The 19,304-nt window shown below is 35.0% G+C and overlaps 1 protein-coding gene and 1 long non-coding RNA gene across 11 annotated transcripts in view; one reads left to right on the top strand and one right to left on the bottom strand.

The window, feature by feature from the left end:
- Positions 1–19,304, top strand: part of LOC140672214 (uncharacterized) — a 214,800-nt gene that overhangs the window by 100,476 nt on the left and 95,020 nt on the right. Inside the window, exon 4 of one of the 8 annotated variants that reach the window (XR_012047856.1) lies at positions 2,296–2,337. The exons of the other annotated variants lie outside the window; for them this stretch is intronic. This is a non-coding gene — a long non-coding RNA (uncharacterized lncRNA). The remainder of the gene's footprint in view (positions 1–2,295; positions 2,338–19,304) is intronic. 8 annotated transcript variants of the gene reach the window in all.
- LOC140672211 (lachesin) overlaps positions 1–19,304 on the bottom strand; it is a 78,560-nt gene that overhangs the window by 25,471 nt on the left and 33,785 nt on the right. For all 3 annotated transcript variants that reach the window (XR_012047851.1, XM_072904135.1, XM_072904136.1), the window contains exons 3-6: positions 17,500–17,606; positions 14,801–14,986; positions 3,850–3,933; positions 196–319 (exon numbers count right to left, since the gene is read on the bottom strand). Coding sequence is in view for 2 of the 3 variants with exons in the window: in XM_072904135.1 (XP_072760236.1) it covers positions 196–319; positions 3,850–3,933; positions 14,801–14,986; positions 17,500–17,606 (501 nt within the window). In the remaining variant the exon portion in view is untranslated. The remainder of the gene's footprint in view (positions 1–195; positions 320–3,849; positions 3,934–14,800; positions 14,987–17,499; positions 17,607–19,304) is intronic.

Raw genomic sequence — 19,304 nt, 5'->3', positions numbered from 1 at the left:
AGCGGAATCGGTTTCCAGGCGAGATTCGTCTTAAAGTACGGAAACCGCGGTTCGTAATGAGGGAATTTGAATACTAACGGGATCGCGGAGCGCGGTATGCACGCCTAAGGAAAACATAATTGTATATTCCGCGCTCTATATCGGTAGAACGGAACGGTGCGGCAAGGAGGGCGTGCCATCTATATTAAATCTTACCGTGAGACTTCTGGTTCGGGGCGCTTCCTGCAAATGGCTCCCGAATTATAATGTTCCTGCCGTCTTCTCGGCGCCAGGATACGCGCGGCTCGGGTACGCCTCTCGCCCGGCACGTTAACTTCACCTGTACGTGTTATGAAACCGGAATTATAAAGAGAAGCGAGTTCGTTATTGCACTCCACTCTAATGCCGTGCTTCATCCAAATATATATTTGGAAATATAAACGAGAGAGGGAGAGAGAGAGAGAAAAATGCGCGCGCGTGCACAGCCTCCGTCTCTCTATGTAAAACACGTACGCGCGAGAACGTTTGTCCGAAACAATGGCGCCTCGTGCGGATATTCGAGCGGAAAACGAATCTATGATCGCGAGAAGCATGAAATATCCGGCGTTGGGATTTTTTTTTTTTTTTTTTGGACGGTTATTAGCTCTACACGGTATCGCGCTCACATGGACAATTTTATCGAACTTTCTCGAATTCTCGTTAACGGATGCTCAGTTTAACGATATTTTTGCTTCTGGGTTGCTTAAATAATTGAGCGATATGAAACTATTTTTTGAATGAATAAAATCAGGCACCATGAAATCGGCTTGATTTTTAAAGTATGTCATTGCCGTTACTACATTCACAGATCTATCTGTGATTATGAATATATCGATTCGATTTTTATCAGTTACCGAGTTATGGATATTTGAAATGAACACAAAGAGCAGGATGGGTTACGAGTTTGCGAAACACGTACGCGAAATGAATATCTGTGTGCTCTACAATGGAAAATATAAACGGCGTGTTGACAATTAACGACACGACACGTGTCGTGGCATACTGCGCTGTTTGTTGGCCTGCATTCTACTGACACGCTGCCTGTTGGTTTGCAATATCGGTGACGTTTTTAGATGAATATCGTGTTAGCACGCTTCCGAGGTGTAATGTAAGTTATTACATACATATCGTACCGTTTGCATAGCTACCTTTAAAAAAAACATAAACTCTAAATATTACTCACTTGATTCTTTCAAAATACATTTGGAGGATTAAAATTAATGTTTAAAATTTATACACAAACGCATATAAAATAATTAAATAGTGATTCTAAAATTTTGATTATGTCATAACAATCTGATTTTTTGAAGATTAAAAAAAAAGTAACAGACAGATAATATGCAAATTATTTAAAATACATTATTTATATTTTTATTATTTATGAGATCAACATTATTTTGTCATTAATTTTGTATCTGACGTAAGATAAAAATATATATAATATATATTGAAAGCATTATCATTCGAAACTTGTAATTCCAGCAACAATTAAACATTCTTTAAGAAAGTATCTCCTGTTCCAGGAGATTTTGGAGAAGTTTACACGAAAAAAGTTTGATCAGGAATCAATTTGAAATTAAGAAAGCTTGAATGTTGTAATCTCATGTATTAAAATTTATTTTGATACGGTGTAAAAACGTGTCCGCACGATGAAAAGCGATGGGCCATGAAAAATCTGAAGTTTAGATTTTGTATAGATTTGTTTTTATGTGAGAGTTTGATAAACATAGAAGAGAGAGAGAGAGAGAGAGAGAGAGAGAGAAAGACAGGGAAAAAAGAGAGATAATAATAACAGTTATAGTCCGGCAAAATTACTTATTTATCTTGATGGACTCGAACCTATGCCGTCAGGAAACGAATTCACGAATCTCGATGGAAATTTCAATTTTTTATAAACTTTACCTAGCACGTCGGGTCAACGAAAATTCCAACTTTTTTTAACGCTATCGCGACAATTTGCAACTACGGTTTTAAATTTATTACTATTGGATATTATAATTATTAAGAATATTAAATTAAGAATAGATATGTAAAGTATATAAAGCAAAAATTTAACATAGAAGTAAAATTGTGTTTAGGATATTTATATTAAAATAATTTTTAAAATATTTTAATATCTATATACATATCTATTTTTTTTATTTTTAATTCGCATAATATAAATTAATACATGTAAATGAGGCATTTTAGGAAATACAAATTAATTAAAGCTAATGCCACCCATATAAACCAAAAATTTTGTTCAAAAAACAAGCGAGAAATTTTATTTTATTGCAGTGGGACAATCGAAATTCGCAATGCAATTCTACAATTTTCCAAGTAAGTAAATAAATTATATGTTTCAGACACACTATACAATTCTGTTGGGACAAAAGGAGTACGATACGATATTTAGACGTGTGTCCCGACAATCTCGTCAAAAGAAGTAGAAAGTAACTTACACAAACTGACAGTAGTACAATTTTCTGTATATAACCAACCAGTGGAAGCTTATAATAATAGGAAGACTCGCTATGCGCGTCGGTATAATTTCAAAGTTTAAAATGGTCTACGAATGTAGTGGGGTTCCGTAGTGCTGTCGCGTCTTCGTAAAAGCGTCTGTCAGACATTCTGAGAGAAGCGCAATATTCTTTACCCGTGCGACATCGTCAACCATGCGCGCGGAAAAACGCGAGGATGAGATGAGATATTCGTTAAAATTGCGTGGCTGCCATGGAATATGAATTGTGAGCAACAGGTCACTTATTTTCACTGATGACTTACTTACATCTACGCGAAATATCAAGATGACTGTAACACGTGTACGACGGACGTCGTGTCATCGCAATTAATGTGCAAAGAAAATTGTCAGATCAAATAAAGTACTTACAAGCAGTTATGAGTCGCAAAAACACAGCTTATATATTTTTCCTCAAATAGTAACAAGCTAGAATTATGAAAATATTGCAGTTTCTTTCTTTTTTTTTTTTTTAATACACATAAAATAATAAAATTATAATTAAAGTGATTAATAATAGAAAAAATATTTAATCATAATTATAAGTTTGATAATGTTAAAATAGTATTTGCAACAGGTGTACGGAATCACTTACTATGAATTATATCATAGAATACATTATATTCATTTTTTTATATTTAAATTGCAGTTGACACCTTTCTAAATATGACAATTAGTTTGTAGATTTAATAGTAACGCCAGTATACAAGTACTTTCAAAGTTAATACTTTTAACTCGGTATCATTATGGACTTCCTGACGATTTAAGCATCTTAGCTGTAACACCAATCTCGTGTTCAGGACGTTAATGACGACAAATAGCGGAAGTTGCAAGTTATTTGTAGACTCAGCCGCGAGCCGTTGCACACTCGTGGCGCGTATTGCCCTTCTCCGATATAGATTTCTCCAGCATGAATCAAGCGGAATAACGTTGCTCTGATAATTTACTACAGACGTAAATCAGCCCACATTTGTAAGTAATAAACCATCGTTTATTCATGACGGCTTCTGCACGGGGTAAATTATTTAACGACCTCCGGCCTAGTCGTGCCACAGCGCATCTTTCTTCCTGGCATATTTATCCGCAAATTTATTTCCGCATGCGGATAAATTCTTCAGGGTTGAATCGAAAGTTAATTGTTGATCGAAAGCAACATTCGATCGATATTGACAATGTATTTTTACAAAATAATAATGTAAAGAAAGATATATTTCTTATATAAGAAAAAGTGGTTAATTCTTAATTACTATTAATTAAATAAGATCTTACTTTGATAATTAAAATCAGAATTATATCAAACTTATATATTGATGTAAAATAAAAAATATATTTACCTGGCCGCCCTCGCCTACCATCATATCGCTCGATGTAGCATCAGGATCGAAATCAGGTGGCACGACAATCGACAGCATACCTGTCTAAAAGAAACAGATGATTTGTAATTAGTATTAATATACAGGATGTCTACTTCCTGGAAAAACATGGAAAACCAGGAATTTTTAGAGATTTCTTTTGCATCTGGAAAAATTTGGAAAGTCTCTCATGGAATATTATTGAGAGTTATGGAATTTTTGCGAAATTTCTTTTTTTTTTATAATTTTATTCTCATATATAATTTATCATCTTTATAATTCGTACAGAAAATCATTAATGTCTTTACATATAAATTTATTCACATATTGGAACATATATTTTCCATATATGTGCAACATATACAAAAGATATATATATATATCTCACGCGATTACAGATTTTACATATTCTAATTTTTATTAATGTAATTTCTCCAAATAGAGAATAGAGAATAAAGAAAAATTATTATTATATTATTTCGTAGCGATCGCAAAGCAAAAAATACAGAATACAGAGAATGAACACGTGCAGCGCGAAGCGTATTACGAGAAAAAAATATCGGACGATTCTCGAAATTGGCCGACGAACGCTACACGCAACTGTGGCCTACCAAATATACGTAGTGATATCAAGTACGAAATCATTCCCTTTGCATCTTCGTTACTAGAGTCGGGCTCTGCTCTGTGCGCGGCACAATCACACAGTCAACCCACACAGCGCCCGCGCAGCCGAGCTGCGGCAAACTGACCTGAGTCAAGCTGAGCCGAGTTGAACCGAGTCGAGTCGAGCCGAGTTGAACCGAGCCAAGCCGAGCCGAGCCGAGCCGAGCCGAACCGAACCGAATCGAATCGAATCGAATCGAATCGAGTGAATCGAGTTGAGTTGAGTCGTAGTTGCGTTCTCTGCTTTCGTTAATTATTAAGTAAATAAAATATCACGTACAAGCGTATATCGGGAGTGAATCGAAATTAAGGACAGCCATAGTCTCGAGACAGATTTGTGCTGACACGCAACCGGTGGCGTTCGCAACCTTCGTGATCATTCTCTCTTGCAACTTTGTCGTTCCGCCGCCGTATGTTGCTTTGCCGCGTGTTTCGGCGGCTATTTGCTTGGCCGACAAATGTCACGAGTTTTGTAACATTTCGAGAAATATCCAAGTGTCGATGGATACCTGTGCGTATCAAGAGAGGATCTTACAATCGCAATTTCGTCGGAAACGGTGACTCGGATTGCGGGAGGAGAGAAAGTGAACTTCGCGCGCGAACGAGTTCACGAGTCGGAAGTGCCGAATTGAAAAACGGACGGTCGTTTCATTATACATATTTATTAATTCGCGAAAAAATTTATTAACACATCGAATTTTTTGTACGTATAACACGCGTTGCGTGTGCTAATTTTGTTATTTCGTGCGGCGATACGTAAGCGGGAAGGTACCGGTTTGACATATATTTAGTGTATCAATAAATATAATATATATCGAAATCGGGAGTGTCGTGTAAAATGTCGCGCGTGTTTTGTGAATGCTTTTGAAGATGCATCAACGAAGGAAATTAGGAGCAGACCTGGGATGGCATCAGGCTTTGTGGGAACAATCAGATAATTTATTACGTTTGAGGTAATTTATTGTCTATTATTATAATTAATTTTTTTTTTGTCGTGATTATCGCATAATATATTTCTTGCAATTTTATTTGTGTGTGTGATGCTGGCGTTTCATTTTGTGGAAACTCATTAATTGTTGAGAGTTTTGGCTTTATTTTTAATAGTTCTAAAATTCTTGATTAAACAAATAAAGCCGGTTATTAAAAGAATGGCCCGGGAAAAATCGAGACAAACTGATTATGAGACGCCACGATTCGCGGTGCATCTTTCCTTTTCAGTCTTTCCACGAATTTTTTAAGCATTTTTGCCAAATTTCAAGTGTTTGAGAGTGCTGCGATAGTTCTACAAAAAAAAACTTTATGCGTAAAAATTATTAGAATATTATATTAGATAATTATATAAATTAGATCGCTCGAGACATTAGAGGTAAATGGGATTTCATGTTATTGTATACCGGTATGTCGATTTAATTTGTTTATAATAGATATACGATAATTTTAAATAATTTTACGCGTATCTAAAACTTTATTCAGAAAGTATAAGTGATTGCAGAATGATACAAAAAAAATAACAGGAAATCTCATTAAAGTCGATCTATTTTTAAAAAGAATTATCGTATCGAAATAAAGTATCTCATGTCGGTTTCTCATTTATACATTTGACATTTCGGGCGATCTAGTTTGTAATTTTTTAATAAATATTTTAATTTTGATATATAGAACTCTCTCTGAAAAGTAAAAGTGATTGCAGAATAACACGAAATTTCGTTAATCGATAAAACTATTGAAATATGATGTAAGTGTTTAATTTGGCAATTTAATTTGTTTAATTAATATTTTAATAATTTTTACGCGTAGAATTTTTTGTAGGACTATTGTGAAACTCTTAAGCGCAAAATCTGATAATGTTTAAAAAATTATCGGTAGATAAAATGAGACGCAGCGTAAACTATATACTTAATAAAGCTATTTTATTTTTAAGATTGACAAATTTTAATTAACACGTATATGAATTTCACAATAATGATTGAGAGAAATAAATTCTACGAAGTTCATAGCCAGAGCTTTAATTATGTCTCTAACTTCAATCATATTCTGCAAAAAAACTTAGTACACGGTTTATTGCGAGAGAGAGAAGCATATTTTTTCCCATTAATATGATACGGCATTGCGCGCAAATGTGGCTCATCCAGCGTGCAGCGTTGATAACAACAAGCGAATCAGAGTTGATGACATATAGCTCGCTTTATTTCCCTCGTCGCGGCATATGACGCTGCTATGGAAATAGTGTTTAAAATAACCGGATTCGCTGCGAGAGCGGAAAAACGCATTTAAATAAAAATGCGGAATTAATGAAAACAGGCGTATTTCTACTCTGCAGAGAGTACTTAATTTCTTAAGACTAATTGGATAATTGCATTTGGCAAAAGCGTGATAATATCATTGACTGATTAAATTTTGAATTTTGATTCTGAACGTAATAGAAGAACAATTTGCAGAAGCTTTTTATTCATTTTATGTCAGTTTTCCCCGTTTTTCGTTGCATTAGTAGATTACGAAGTACAGTTATAAGGCAGCGGATAACGCGAGCGTCTCTAAATCTCTAGTGTCTTGCTCTCGATATATTTTAGCTCGAGGGGGGTAACATATTATTGCCGCGCAACTTGCTGCCGTCCAGTGCAGATATCGGTGTGTATTGTGGATTATTCGTTAATTAAAGGTGCGTATAGTAGCGTTAAACATCATGTAACTATCAGTCGGTACAATCATTATTATTCGTTTGATGTTTGACAATTACGTCACAATCACGTGTTACACGAGTTACACGTGAGTCACGTGCACAAAAATTGTGGCTTTCAACTATAATCCATATTCATTTTGCTAATAATTTAAATAAATATAAAAAGATTATTTCTTAATAATTTTAATATTTTAATTTATTCTCCATGTAAAAGTATTTTAATACAAGAATAAAAAATAATTAAATACTTATTATTTTCGTGATAATAAAACTCTATAAGTACAATTTCCTAAATTATCGTATAGCAAAATTTATTGATAATTTTGAAGAGTGAACCTTAATTTTAAAATAAAATTTAAATTTCGTTATATATGTTACGAAAATTTAACGGCTCATTGTTGAGAGACAATACAGAATAACATTTGATGCCATCGAAATGCTAGATGTATAGCACATTTTCCTGCAAGATGTAAAATAATTTTTCGGGATAAAGCGCTAACTACACATTCGACGCTTATCAGCGCGCCCGCGCGGAGGCGTTATCACCTTATAATTCCCAAGCGGGAAGACAGTAGAGCGCGGTAGAGAATCGAGGAAGAGAAAGAGGATCAACCTCGAACATCTCTGCGTCGGCGACTTTTGTCGGCGGTCGTACGTCAACTCACGAGACGTTAGTACGAGTGCAAGAACCTCTTCCTTGTTTCTCCTTCACATCTCCGTATCTTTCCCGCCGTGTTCACTCCTCCCCCATGATTCTCCTCGTTTCACCTGCGATTTAAAGGAAACTCCACACACGTCGCTCGTTCTCTCTCTCTCTCTCTTTCTCTTTCTCTCTCGTCTTCGCAAGACGCGGAGGCACGAAGTGTACGCGCAATTACGAGGATGTAATCCACGCTACGACGAAACTTCAATCGTTATAACCGAGTTGTCTGGCAAGCCGCCACTGCAGAAACAACCCCGACGAATGCAAACTGCGTACCTACTACCTATCTACCTACACACCTATCCTATCACAGCACAGCGATGACGAGACACGTGCCCGAGCGCGTAAACTCATACGTTGAATCGCCACTAAATTGTGAAACTCCTTGGCATCGTCAATTAATTATACACGCTTGCGAATGGTTGTATCAATTCTCGCAGGCTGGGGATTGAATTAATTTTATCAAATCTTTATTTGTAAAATCAGCAATAATTAATTAATTTATTAAATTTTTTTTAATACTATAAATAATAATCTCTTATCCATAAAGAGAATTTATTCCAGAAAGCTCATTATTTTCAAACTGTATTATTTCGATAAAAACAAAAGTAAGAAGTTTTTTTAAAAGCAAAATAAATCTTTATATTTACGACGTATCGTAATTAATATATTCACAATACATTATATAGGAGCGTTATTAAAATATAACAAAATGTGAAGATAAATATGGAATTTAATAAATCAATATTGTAAACGTGATATCAATTGTGATTAATGTGCAAGATCATTTAGTCTTATAAAGTGTATCACAAGGTAAACGCATTCGCGCAAACAACACGCCCGTTGAGACCCATTATCGCTCGTTAGCCAGATTTGCACTACAGGATCACTATTAATCCATAAGTATGCGCGCAATTTCTCTCAACGTAATCTCGCCAATATTCGTATATAAAGGAATCATATAATGTTTTTTAATTATTGACAATCTTATCAAACGAAACTAAATTAATTATACTCTCTTTAGTATTTGTTCTGTGGATGCTGAACAAAAAAGTTACACATATCGTGTATTTTATAAGTTGAATTAACACGAGGGGTTGGTCACTAACAGTTATAATGTACAAAAATTACCCTTTGATACGGATTATCCTTAAATTATATCTCGGATTACTTAAGATTACCTAATAGTATCTAAAATTAAAAATAAATTTTGAAAAAGAAATTTTACTTTAAATTATTTTAACGCTAAAGATTATTTAGATTTACCAATAATAACCTTGGATTATCCAGAATTTTGCTGGGATTGCTGCTGAATTACCTAGCCCATGTACAAAAATTACCTCAGCGACTAACCCCTCGAATTAACATCATTCGATATGAAATATTAAATTTGTATTTGTTGTCCCTTTATAATCTATATCTTGATTTATTATGGGTAAAATAAAAATTGGAAATAAATGAAGATTATGTAAGCGAACATAGTTAAATAACTGTAATCTGATTATACGATATGATATATTTGGTTAGAAGATTATCACACAATTAAAGGAAAAACAAAATTTAAATTTAATCGTAGTAATTTTTAATTAAAATTGAGTTAGTTTCAAGTAGTATGGACAAGATCTACGACTCATTTTGAATCATTAGGAAGGACTGTATAAGACATCTACAAGGGATACATGGTAGTTTCGCGAGATTCGATTCAATTACTCGATTAAATCAGTGCGTTTCGCGTCGCGTCAGAATTATGCAGATAACCCCGAAGAAGTGACGCGAAATTTCAAGAAAGACGACGCACAAGTCGACGCGCAAGCCGACGTCTCTACATACGTACAAGTAAATTTTATCAGACACGCAGTCGGAATTATAAGCGACGCGCAAAGGGCGCCGCCGTATTCGGCAACGAGCGAGGAAACATAGTTACGAGAGGCGAGACTCCGCATCCTTCACGAAGTGCGACGATCGTGTTTTAACTGTTGATATATATATATATATATATATATATATATATATACATACATATGTGAAAATATATATAATATATACACGTGAATGAGGAAGAAAATGAAAAGGAACGACGATCTGTTATAGAAGGAAAGTTATATTTATAGAGGACAAATTTGTTCGTACACAGGAGGCAATTTATTTCTTTGGCGGCTGAGTTTTTTAGCGATTTAATAAAAATGCAAAAGAAAATATTGATAATATAATTTCTGGAGAAAAATCTTTATGCTAAACTCTGTCAAATTTTAACATTGTAAAGTAATAATAGAATATAGGATAATAGAGCAAATGAAATAATAGTAAAATATGATATACTGTATCTTTTCTCTCTCTACGTATTGATATATTTTGTGCCTTTTATACAGTTACAAGATTTTATATTTTGATTTGTTTTCAATCAGATTGTGGAATGTCCTGGTAAACCATTAGTCTGCGGTTGAACCGCTCGCGGCAAAACATGTTTAGTTTAGAAAGTAAAGACCAGTGTAAAACACACACATACGTGCACATAGAACGAAACGTATGACGCAATATATATATATATATATATATATATATAACCTCGCGTTCCTATATATATATATATATATATATAAGAACGCGAGGTAAAAGAAACAAAATATATTTCTAATACGCAATAAAATAATTACAGAATTTAGCCAATCACATTTCACGTTCTTTACAGAATTTATATCTTTAACAAAAACAATCCTCCTGAATAATTTCAGTCACTGGCGATATAAAATGAAATTATTATGAAAAACTTTTATGTAGATATTTTATTTCTTATAATCTTTATTCCGTCATGCTACGTGCATTTCATTTTTACATAAAGTTTGCCGATCGATTGGCCACGACATTTATCGGTGTTGCTCGCAAAGCGTTCATTATTTAATCTGGTATTTCGTAAAGCGAAAAGAGAGAGAGAGAGAGAGAGAGAGAGAGAGAGAGAGAGAGAGAGAGAGCGACTGACGTTCAAGTAGGACATCTACCCTCGTTTCGCGTGTTACGTTCCGTGCACTATTTAAGATTACAGCTTTCTTCCTTGCAAAAAGAGGGAGACTAGAAGGGAAGAGCTCGCGCGAATTCAATCCAAAATGTCGGAAAATTAGATCTCGGCTCGACTTCTAGCGGCGTCTTATGCCGTATCACTTTGCCGGAAAGAGGCGGACGAGCCAACTGTTACTTTAAAGCAACCAGACAACCGCGGTCTAGACTCCGATCTCAAGAAAGACAAGGCAAATGTTATCTGGAAATAGAAAGGACGAGCGGAGGACTGGTGCGCTTAACTAAATTGGCTCGTTAAGCGTCTTTCGTACCGCGGAGAAAAATTTCTCCCGCTCGTAAAAAAAGCGACATTTTTGTACGCGTTAGTAGACAATTATATCGTCTAACTATTCAAGTGTCGTGCATTTAAATAGGCGAGCGTGCGAATTTTGAGAAGCTGTTTGCGATTATTCTTCGTTATTCGATTCGAAAAACTTGGCCGCGTGAAAAATATACAAACGTATAATCTTTAATCGATTATCTTTCGTGTCGACCCTCCTTTGCGACTTTTCATCGCTTAAAAGTCAATTTTACGCGAGACGGCTGTTTCATCACGTTTTCTTATCGGGAATTACTACGCCGGCCGCGTGTAATAGTCATTAAATACGACTTAATATTCCGATCCTTTTCTGATAAGATTATATACACGCCGCCGTATATATATATATATATATATATATATATATATATATATTTTAACACGAAGGGGCGTGGAGGATTTAATCGGTACTCGGGGCGCTATTCATAAACGGGGTATCGGTGTTCTCGAAATGGCGAAGACGGCTCGTTAAGTTACCGGGTTCGTTAAGTATGCCGCGAGTCTACGAACCGCGCGCACGCGGAGGGCGAAATGCTTTCGATACTTGTACAGATTGTTATGTCGGCAGCAGAGCTAATACTCTTGTGGTAGAGCTCGGCGGGTAATACCACTGTGGTTTGTGCTATCGCGCGTCACCGACGACGATTAGACGACGGAAAGTATGGAGATGTGCAAACGAGGTTGCAGCCACTGTTGCTGTCTCTAATCGAGCGCTTTAGTCTGCCTTTCTCTATCTTCATTATGTTATTCTCTCGCTTTCTCGTTCACGTCGCCCAAAGGTTTCGCCTAAAGGAACGTAATGAATACGATAATAAATACGGTGTTTATCATAAATATGAATAAATCAATAATATTACCAAAGAAGGATTACATTTATCCTTATTTATTGTATATTATTGTATTATCCATGTTTGCGATTGATATATTTCTGTATACTCTAATCAGATTTCTGAATTTTGAATCTCTTCTTTTTTCTTGATAACATTATCTTGCAATATATTGCGATTTAGAAGCAAAAATGTTTAATAAAAATGAGATTTATATTGTGAATAAGGACTTAATAAGGGTTCCTGAAAAGTCTTCCGGGTTCTAATGCGAATACGATTGCGCGTATTAAACTCTGGATTATGTTAATGATAGTTAGCAAACTGAGACCGGGATGATTAATTACGTGAATCAAGTGAGACGTGGTCCGACTGTAACTGAGCAACTATCGATTAACTCGTGCGCATCTTGACATTTTGTCGATGCGGGCATTATTGGCAGCGAATCGCTCGATTAATTGTTTTGTACGACAACTTATCGCAATCGATTTTCGCGATGAAGAAAAGCGTATCATTCGATCAATATCTGCTCCTTATTTTATTATTTTCCAATCCCGTTTTATTATTTTCCAATTAGCTACAAACATAGGTAAAATTAGATATTAAAAAGATTGAAAATATTAATTTCGAATTTCAGCTATAAAAAACAATCGATTTAAAATGTAATATTTATATAAATAAAAATAAAAAAATTTTTAGTAGATATGTATACTTATATCTTTAAACAAAATTTTTACACAGATAATATGATTTTTATTCGCTTTTATTGATAGATCATTAATGACCGTGCAGAACATTCTTTTCTCGCACAAGTCTGAATAAATGCACGGACAATATTAAAGATACGAATCGCATTCAGTAACTTTTTTATGAGTCTCTATCGAAAAATCATCGGTTTTCGTAAAGTTCAGGCTGAAGCGTAAGAAGTCGTATTCCTTTTAAAGCCGATTGTCGCGGAATAATGTAGAATATTTACGCATGAGAACACATTATTATCGTTTCTTATGACGTATTTTATTGGATGTACGTAGTAACATTATGATAAGTCACTTTGAATCGGCTTATTCTATTCTATTATCGATAGACTTCTTATCAAGTAAAAGTTGATAGATTTGTATCAAACTTATATTAAATATATGACAAAGTTTTATCGATTTATGCATGAGTGAAATAATATATATTTTTTTATGTATATAATATTATGAAATGAGATAGAAAAAGAAAATTGTGATGCAAAAATTTGAAAATTTTTTATTACATAAAAATTTTCTGTCGCGTATTCTCATTTGTGTTACAGTTAACTTCCACTTGTTTGGAATGTCTGGAGAATAAAACTTTAAGGATTAAAATTAGATATACATAAATTATAGTTTCACCATCTCGTAATTGGTGCATTTTATTTTACCGAAATAAAGTTAAAAAATAAATCTAGTTTATAATCCAAATTAAATAAAATTAATCTAATGCAATTTATAATTGTAATAAAATCGTTTTCCAATATTAAAAATTATATTCATTATGTGCAACATGAAATGTTTGTTAGAATTTTATATACGTATAACGCACATATAATCATTGAATAAAATATGCAATAAAATATAAAAGATATAATATGAGAGACAAATTTATACGCCTCATCGAAATTATATGACCTTTTGACCACTGACGAACGTGTCCACATGCTTTATCGACCTAAATACAGTCGTCGATAGGGTCGTCCCAATTAGTTATTTCACCGAGTTTGTCGGTTTGCCACGGCTAATTTCAAACAAGAGCTATATATTTCAGAGTTTACTACATCGCGGCCAAGTATCGAAATTAGTAATAACAGAAAATATAGATATATCTATTAAAAGGTATTGAAACTTGTTATTATAATAATATTTATTATTATTTATTCTACAATATTTTAAGAGATTTTATATCAAAAAAATAAATATATATTATATTTATATATAATAAATTTGTTTATTACAACTTAAAGTTTATATATTTTAAAATAATTATACGCGGGCACACACAGGTACATAAGTGTGAACCGGTTATTTTTTTAAGAACTTTTAAAGAAATTTATCATCTAGTTAGATAATCATAAAAGAAGCGTAATTACCGAAAATGCTCAAGAAATATATCACCGTTTCCGCGCCTAAGTAAATTCCACGAGTTTCTAAAACAGCGGTAAACTGCTATTAGAAGCCATCTCTTTCCCTCTCTCTCTCTCTCTCTCTCTCCCTCTCTCTCTCGGGAACTTCCTAACGATACTTCCGCCACCACAGAGTCGTTGCGAAAGATCCTTCGCGAAACTTGCATCTCGTTAGATTTACCCGTTGGTCAGTATTAACGGCGACGAGACGGATGGTATGTCCGAAACGGATATTGCTCTCGATATTTGAATGAATGACGCAAACTTTATAATTGAAACGGAAAAACTTGCGATGGGACCGCTTGATTCACGCAGTGCATCGGCAGCTCATAAATCGGTACTACAGTAGTCATTGGATAATTAAAAAAAAATTAGTCATGTATCTAATTATAAATAACGTTATAAAATATATGTGAATAATTTACGTAAAAAAAATGGACTCTGAATTAATCAGAGCTATCGTGTGTGAGACGACAAATTGCAGTCACAGCCGTGTACCTATGTATCCACCCGTATCGTTTTAGAGTAGAAGCTTGGTGAGCTTACATACCTGACTCTTCATGGGATCCGTATTGATCTGACACATGTAAAGACCGCCGTCCTCTTTCTGAACACCCTTGATGTGAAGATTCCACATACTATGGTCACTATGGGACACGGACACCCTCTGGTTGTGCGTGATCACGTGATCGTGTATCGCCTGAATCGCCTTCGTGTCCGCTTTTACCCAACCGACCTGGAACATCAATCGCCAGATCGAGGCCTTAATAGGGATGACAGAAAACGAGAGAGAGAGAGAGAGAGAGAGAGACAGCTAAATAGATAGATGGATGGATAGATAGATAGATAGATAGATAGATAGATAGATAGATAGATAGATAGATAGATAGAGAGAGAGAGAGAGAGAGAGATGAGTCGCTGCCGGAAATCGCGGTGACGGCGTCGCGGATTTCGTCGAAGACGCCGCAATTTCCTCACAGGCATCCGACTGCGGAATACAAACAGATGTGGGGGATGCCTATCCTGAGGTGTGCAAGCATGCAGACGTATACACATACATATATTCACACACACACGCACACACACATACACACACGGATTGACACGCGCGATTCCCCTTGGCCAAACTTTCAGCGATATTTGCATTTTCCTTAGAATATTCCGAATCCCGAAGTGAGGAGCTCTCGCGATTTCACGCGAGCGAGCAAGCGAATGCACGTACACGCACACATAGCCCATGGTTACACCACGTACGCGCCTACTCCCGAACTAGTAATAGAAAACCAGATATCATCATGCCGCGACTTTTTCTCTCTCTCTCTCTCTCTCTCTCTCTCTCTCTCTCTCTCTTTTCTGTCTCTTATTATTCTTACGTGTGTATTCTTACGATAGCGGCTACACAAATATTCTATCGACGAAGAGAGTATCGATGGTCTTCGTGTCTCTGAGGCAAGAAAAATCCAATGATCTTCCTTGTCTTTGAAATGACAGACGCAACAACTTCATAATCTTCTCATTTTTTGAATATGAAAATGTATATCTATATATATTATATATTCTTCCGTTAGTAAAGAAATTGATCTCTCAATTTAATTTGTTTACAAAGAAATAAGGGTAAAGTTGACGCTTCTCGATTACAAGAGACTCATTTTAATCATGACTATCAAAGCTCTTATTCAATAGATATTGCAATTCCTCAACATAGAATCGTTTAAAAAAACATTGGTAAAGTGGCTCGCTTGTAAGTCTCAGTCACTCTTTCAATTTGACTTTTAAATTCCTTCAGACAGTGAACTATAAATGGAGAGACCATCTTTTGACTATGTCTGGTAACGACGGATCTCTAGCACATCGCAGTTGTACTTCACATAAATTTAATTATCATGATTCTCCGCTTGGAATTGCTTTAATTTGACCGACGCGAGGCGTTGACATTTATTTGCATATAATCGATGTTCTCGTTGTGTACCGCGCGATTAAATTAACGGTATAATAATAATTATACAATACAATCTGTGACATGCAAGATAGAAAAACAAAGAAAGAGAAAGACAGAGAGCGAGAGAGAGGAGGGGGGAGGGGATCAAATATTAATTAAAAAATAAAATAGCTGGTGTATTATTCAGATATTGATATTTGCTTTTACTTCACTGAGTTGTCAATAAAGATTCGACTTGATGTAAAACGTAATCGAATCTTCTAATATATAGATTTAATTTCTATTACTTCAATTCCGTAAACAGACATGTCAGACATGAGTAGCAATGCGAGTCTCAATAAATCTTTTACTACACCTACGAGTAAATACTACTATGACGGTTCGAAACAACTGATTATACCATAATAGTATAATAGTATAATCAGTTGCTGCTGGGATTATACTGGTTTCCACCGTAGCGTAATACAATTTGTGCAAACAAACGCGCGAAGAAAACCGATAATTCGTGAAGAAGATAATCTCACGGTATGGCTAAAAGCGTTATTAAATTTCGTTGTCTTGTAACGTGCAAATTTGCGGCTAGTAGTAACAAATGGTATAAGTCAAGTTGAATTTTGCCGTAAAGTGCGCGTATCCAAGATTGATAACGCGATATATAATATAATACAAGATTAGCTTTATAGAAAGATTTCGTTAATACGTTTTGGAAAAAAAACGTCGGGCCGTTCATAGCTTCTTTATACGCACGTGTATCGATAAAAATTCTCGGTCTGAAAGTAGAAGTCGGGCAAAGTGAGCGGAAAAATACCTCTCGAGTTCTTTAAGTGGGAATTTTGCAGATTTCAAGATCGACTTTTGCGCCCGTGAAAATTGTACAGATGAATTATTCAACGCGTTAAATGTATTTTCCGGATACGTGTCTGTTGTCGAGTGTCTTTTCCTCATTACAGATTTGCTTCTTTTTTTGTTGAAGGAGATAAAAACTAATTTCCGAATTAAAATTTATATTATAATATTAATTCTATTTTATTATAATAAGAAGCATCAACAAATATGCAATTTATAACGTATAATAATCTTTCGATGATGTATTGTGTGTGTAGTCATGTTATCTCTTTTTTTTTTTTACTTTGTATCTTATAAGATTTTTTGTGGTAGTTATCGCGAAAGATACATACGCCGCGAAAGTTTATCCTAGTAGCAGATATGATTTTTTAAAGGAGCATCCTTTCAGAAGTTAAGTGAAACCCCAAGAAGTTAAGCGAACGTTACGACATCACAGGCACGTCGTCGCTTTTCATGCAACTTACCCTGTAACCTCCTAGATGTTTCACTAGACACGTGAAAGTGGCGTCCCTCCCGAGTGGCACGGTTAGATTGCTGATAGGGCCGGAGAATTCGGGTTGAAAAGCGCCTCCTGAAACGATAAAATACGTACGACGTTCGTGAAAAATACATACGCCATTTGCATACCGCACCGCCGGCAATTTTTCGACAGTAACGTCAATTCGCCGTCGTGCAGAATGCGCTTTATGGAAAGCGAATAAACGTCACAAGATGGAACGTACGCGACTTGGCAAAACGTAGAAATGCGTCTCGTGACTGCAAATTAAATGCACAGACGTGTGACGTCGAATTAGCGAGAATCGCTGCTGTATATGTATACATAGCACTTAAGCGAACATCTGTATAACGCGAGTAACATTAATCGACGCTGAATGACATTTTCCTCATGTCTATTTCTATGCGCGTGTGCTACCATAATTATATTTACAAATTTACAAAAACTTTTTAAAAATAAATGTCTGCCTCATTTTTCAAAAAATACACTTTTTACTAGAAATATCAGAATCCTTCTAACTATTACCAAAAAAGTTGGATAGATTTATTAATATGTAAATTATTATATAGTAAAAAAGCTTTTTTATTATACATTCTGCCTAAAAAAACTAAAATTTTATATGAATTCTGTTCAAAATAACCATGTTGACACACATTATATGAGTTAAAACAAAAACTAGTTCTAATAATTATGATTTATTTTTTATTTTTAATTAATTTAGATTATAAAATATAGTTTATGTTGTGGAAAAATATATACCATTCTATTATTTCTCTAACTATTATACATGCAACGTACATAATTACTATGAATATCGTATATATAATTACAGCGATTAATCCTGTAACGTAAAATATGTCTTTCTTTGCTTTTTTATATTTTTCATATATTTCCGAATTGTTTCGTAAATGCATATAAATAATATACGGCTATACGACAATGACATAGCATTCGATACAATGACAGTTGCGAAATAAGACAAAATGTGTGAGAAATATGTTTGATGCGTAACGCGTATAAATCGTTTCAATGGCAAAATAAAAATCGAGAATGCGAAATGCGTATGAACACATTTGATTCTATCATACTTTCCGTTCGTCGACTCTCTCACAGCACATTTTCGCCTGGAATAATTTATTGCCAATCATATAAACGTGTCGCTTAAACGCACCGCAAGTGTAACGTCAGATGATTTTTACGATCCGTCAACGAACCAAACACCGTTCGACGACTTGCGTCGAGCGAATTGAATTAATCTTGTGATCGGTTGAGCTTAACATCGTGCGCGTCGAAATGATTATCCGAGAGTTTACAGAATAATGACGTAGACGTTGATTGAATCGATCACTTTGGAGAAAAGCGAATCGCGGCGAGGAGACGTTCTCGAATGCATTTTCCTCTGCAAATAGAGCTCCTTGAGCAAAATAAGAACTGACTTCAGAAAACTATTATTTTATACATTTTGCAATCTTCAGATAACAAGCTGTTTTGGTCCTTGAATTTGTGTGCCTAGAAACATCATGTAAAATGTGTATCACATTCGATGGCTTTCAATAAAGTCAACTGATACGTGCGTGCGCGATATTTTCATATGAATTTTTGCTAAAAATAGCCGGCAGCGCGTCGTACGGCGGGTAAACAGGACAATGATACTTCTGCAGAAATTTCTGTCCCAGCTGCTGCATAAGCTACTCGATTTAGAGGTTTTTATATTCTGCAATATGCGAGGTTTGCCTGCGTAGCTTGATATCATGAAAATGCAACAATATTTAC

Source organism: Anoplolepis gracilipes, chromosome 13 (genome assembly GCF_047496725.1).
Source record: "Anoplolepis gracilipes chromosome 13, ASM4749672v1, whole genome shotgun sequence".
Classification (NCBI taxonomy): domain Eukaryota; kingdom Metazoa; phylum Arthropoda; class Insecta; order Hymenoptera; family Formicidae; genus Anoplolepis; species Anoplolepis gracilipes.
Note: the sequence above shows the minus strand (reverse complement) of the source record. Positions and strands in the feature narration are given on the sequence as shown.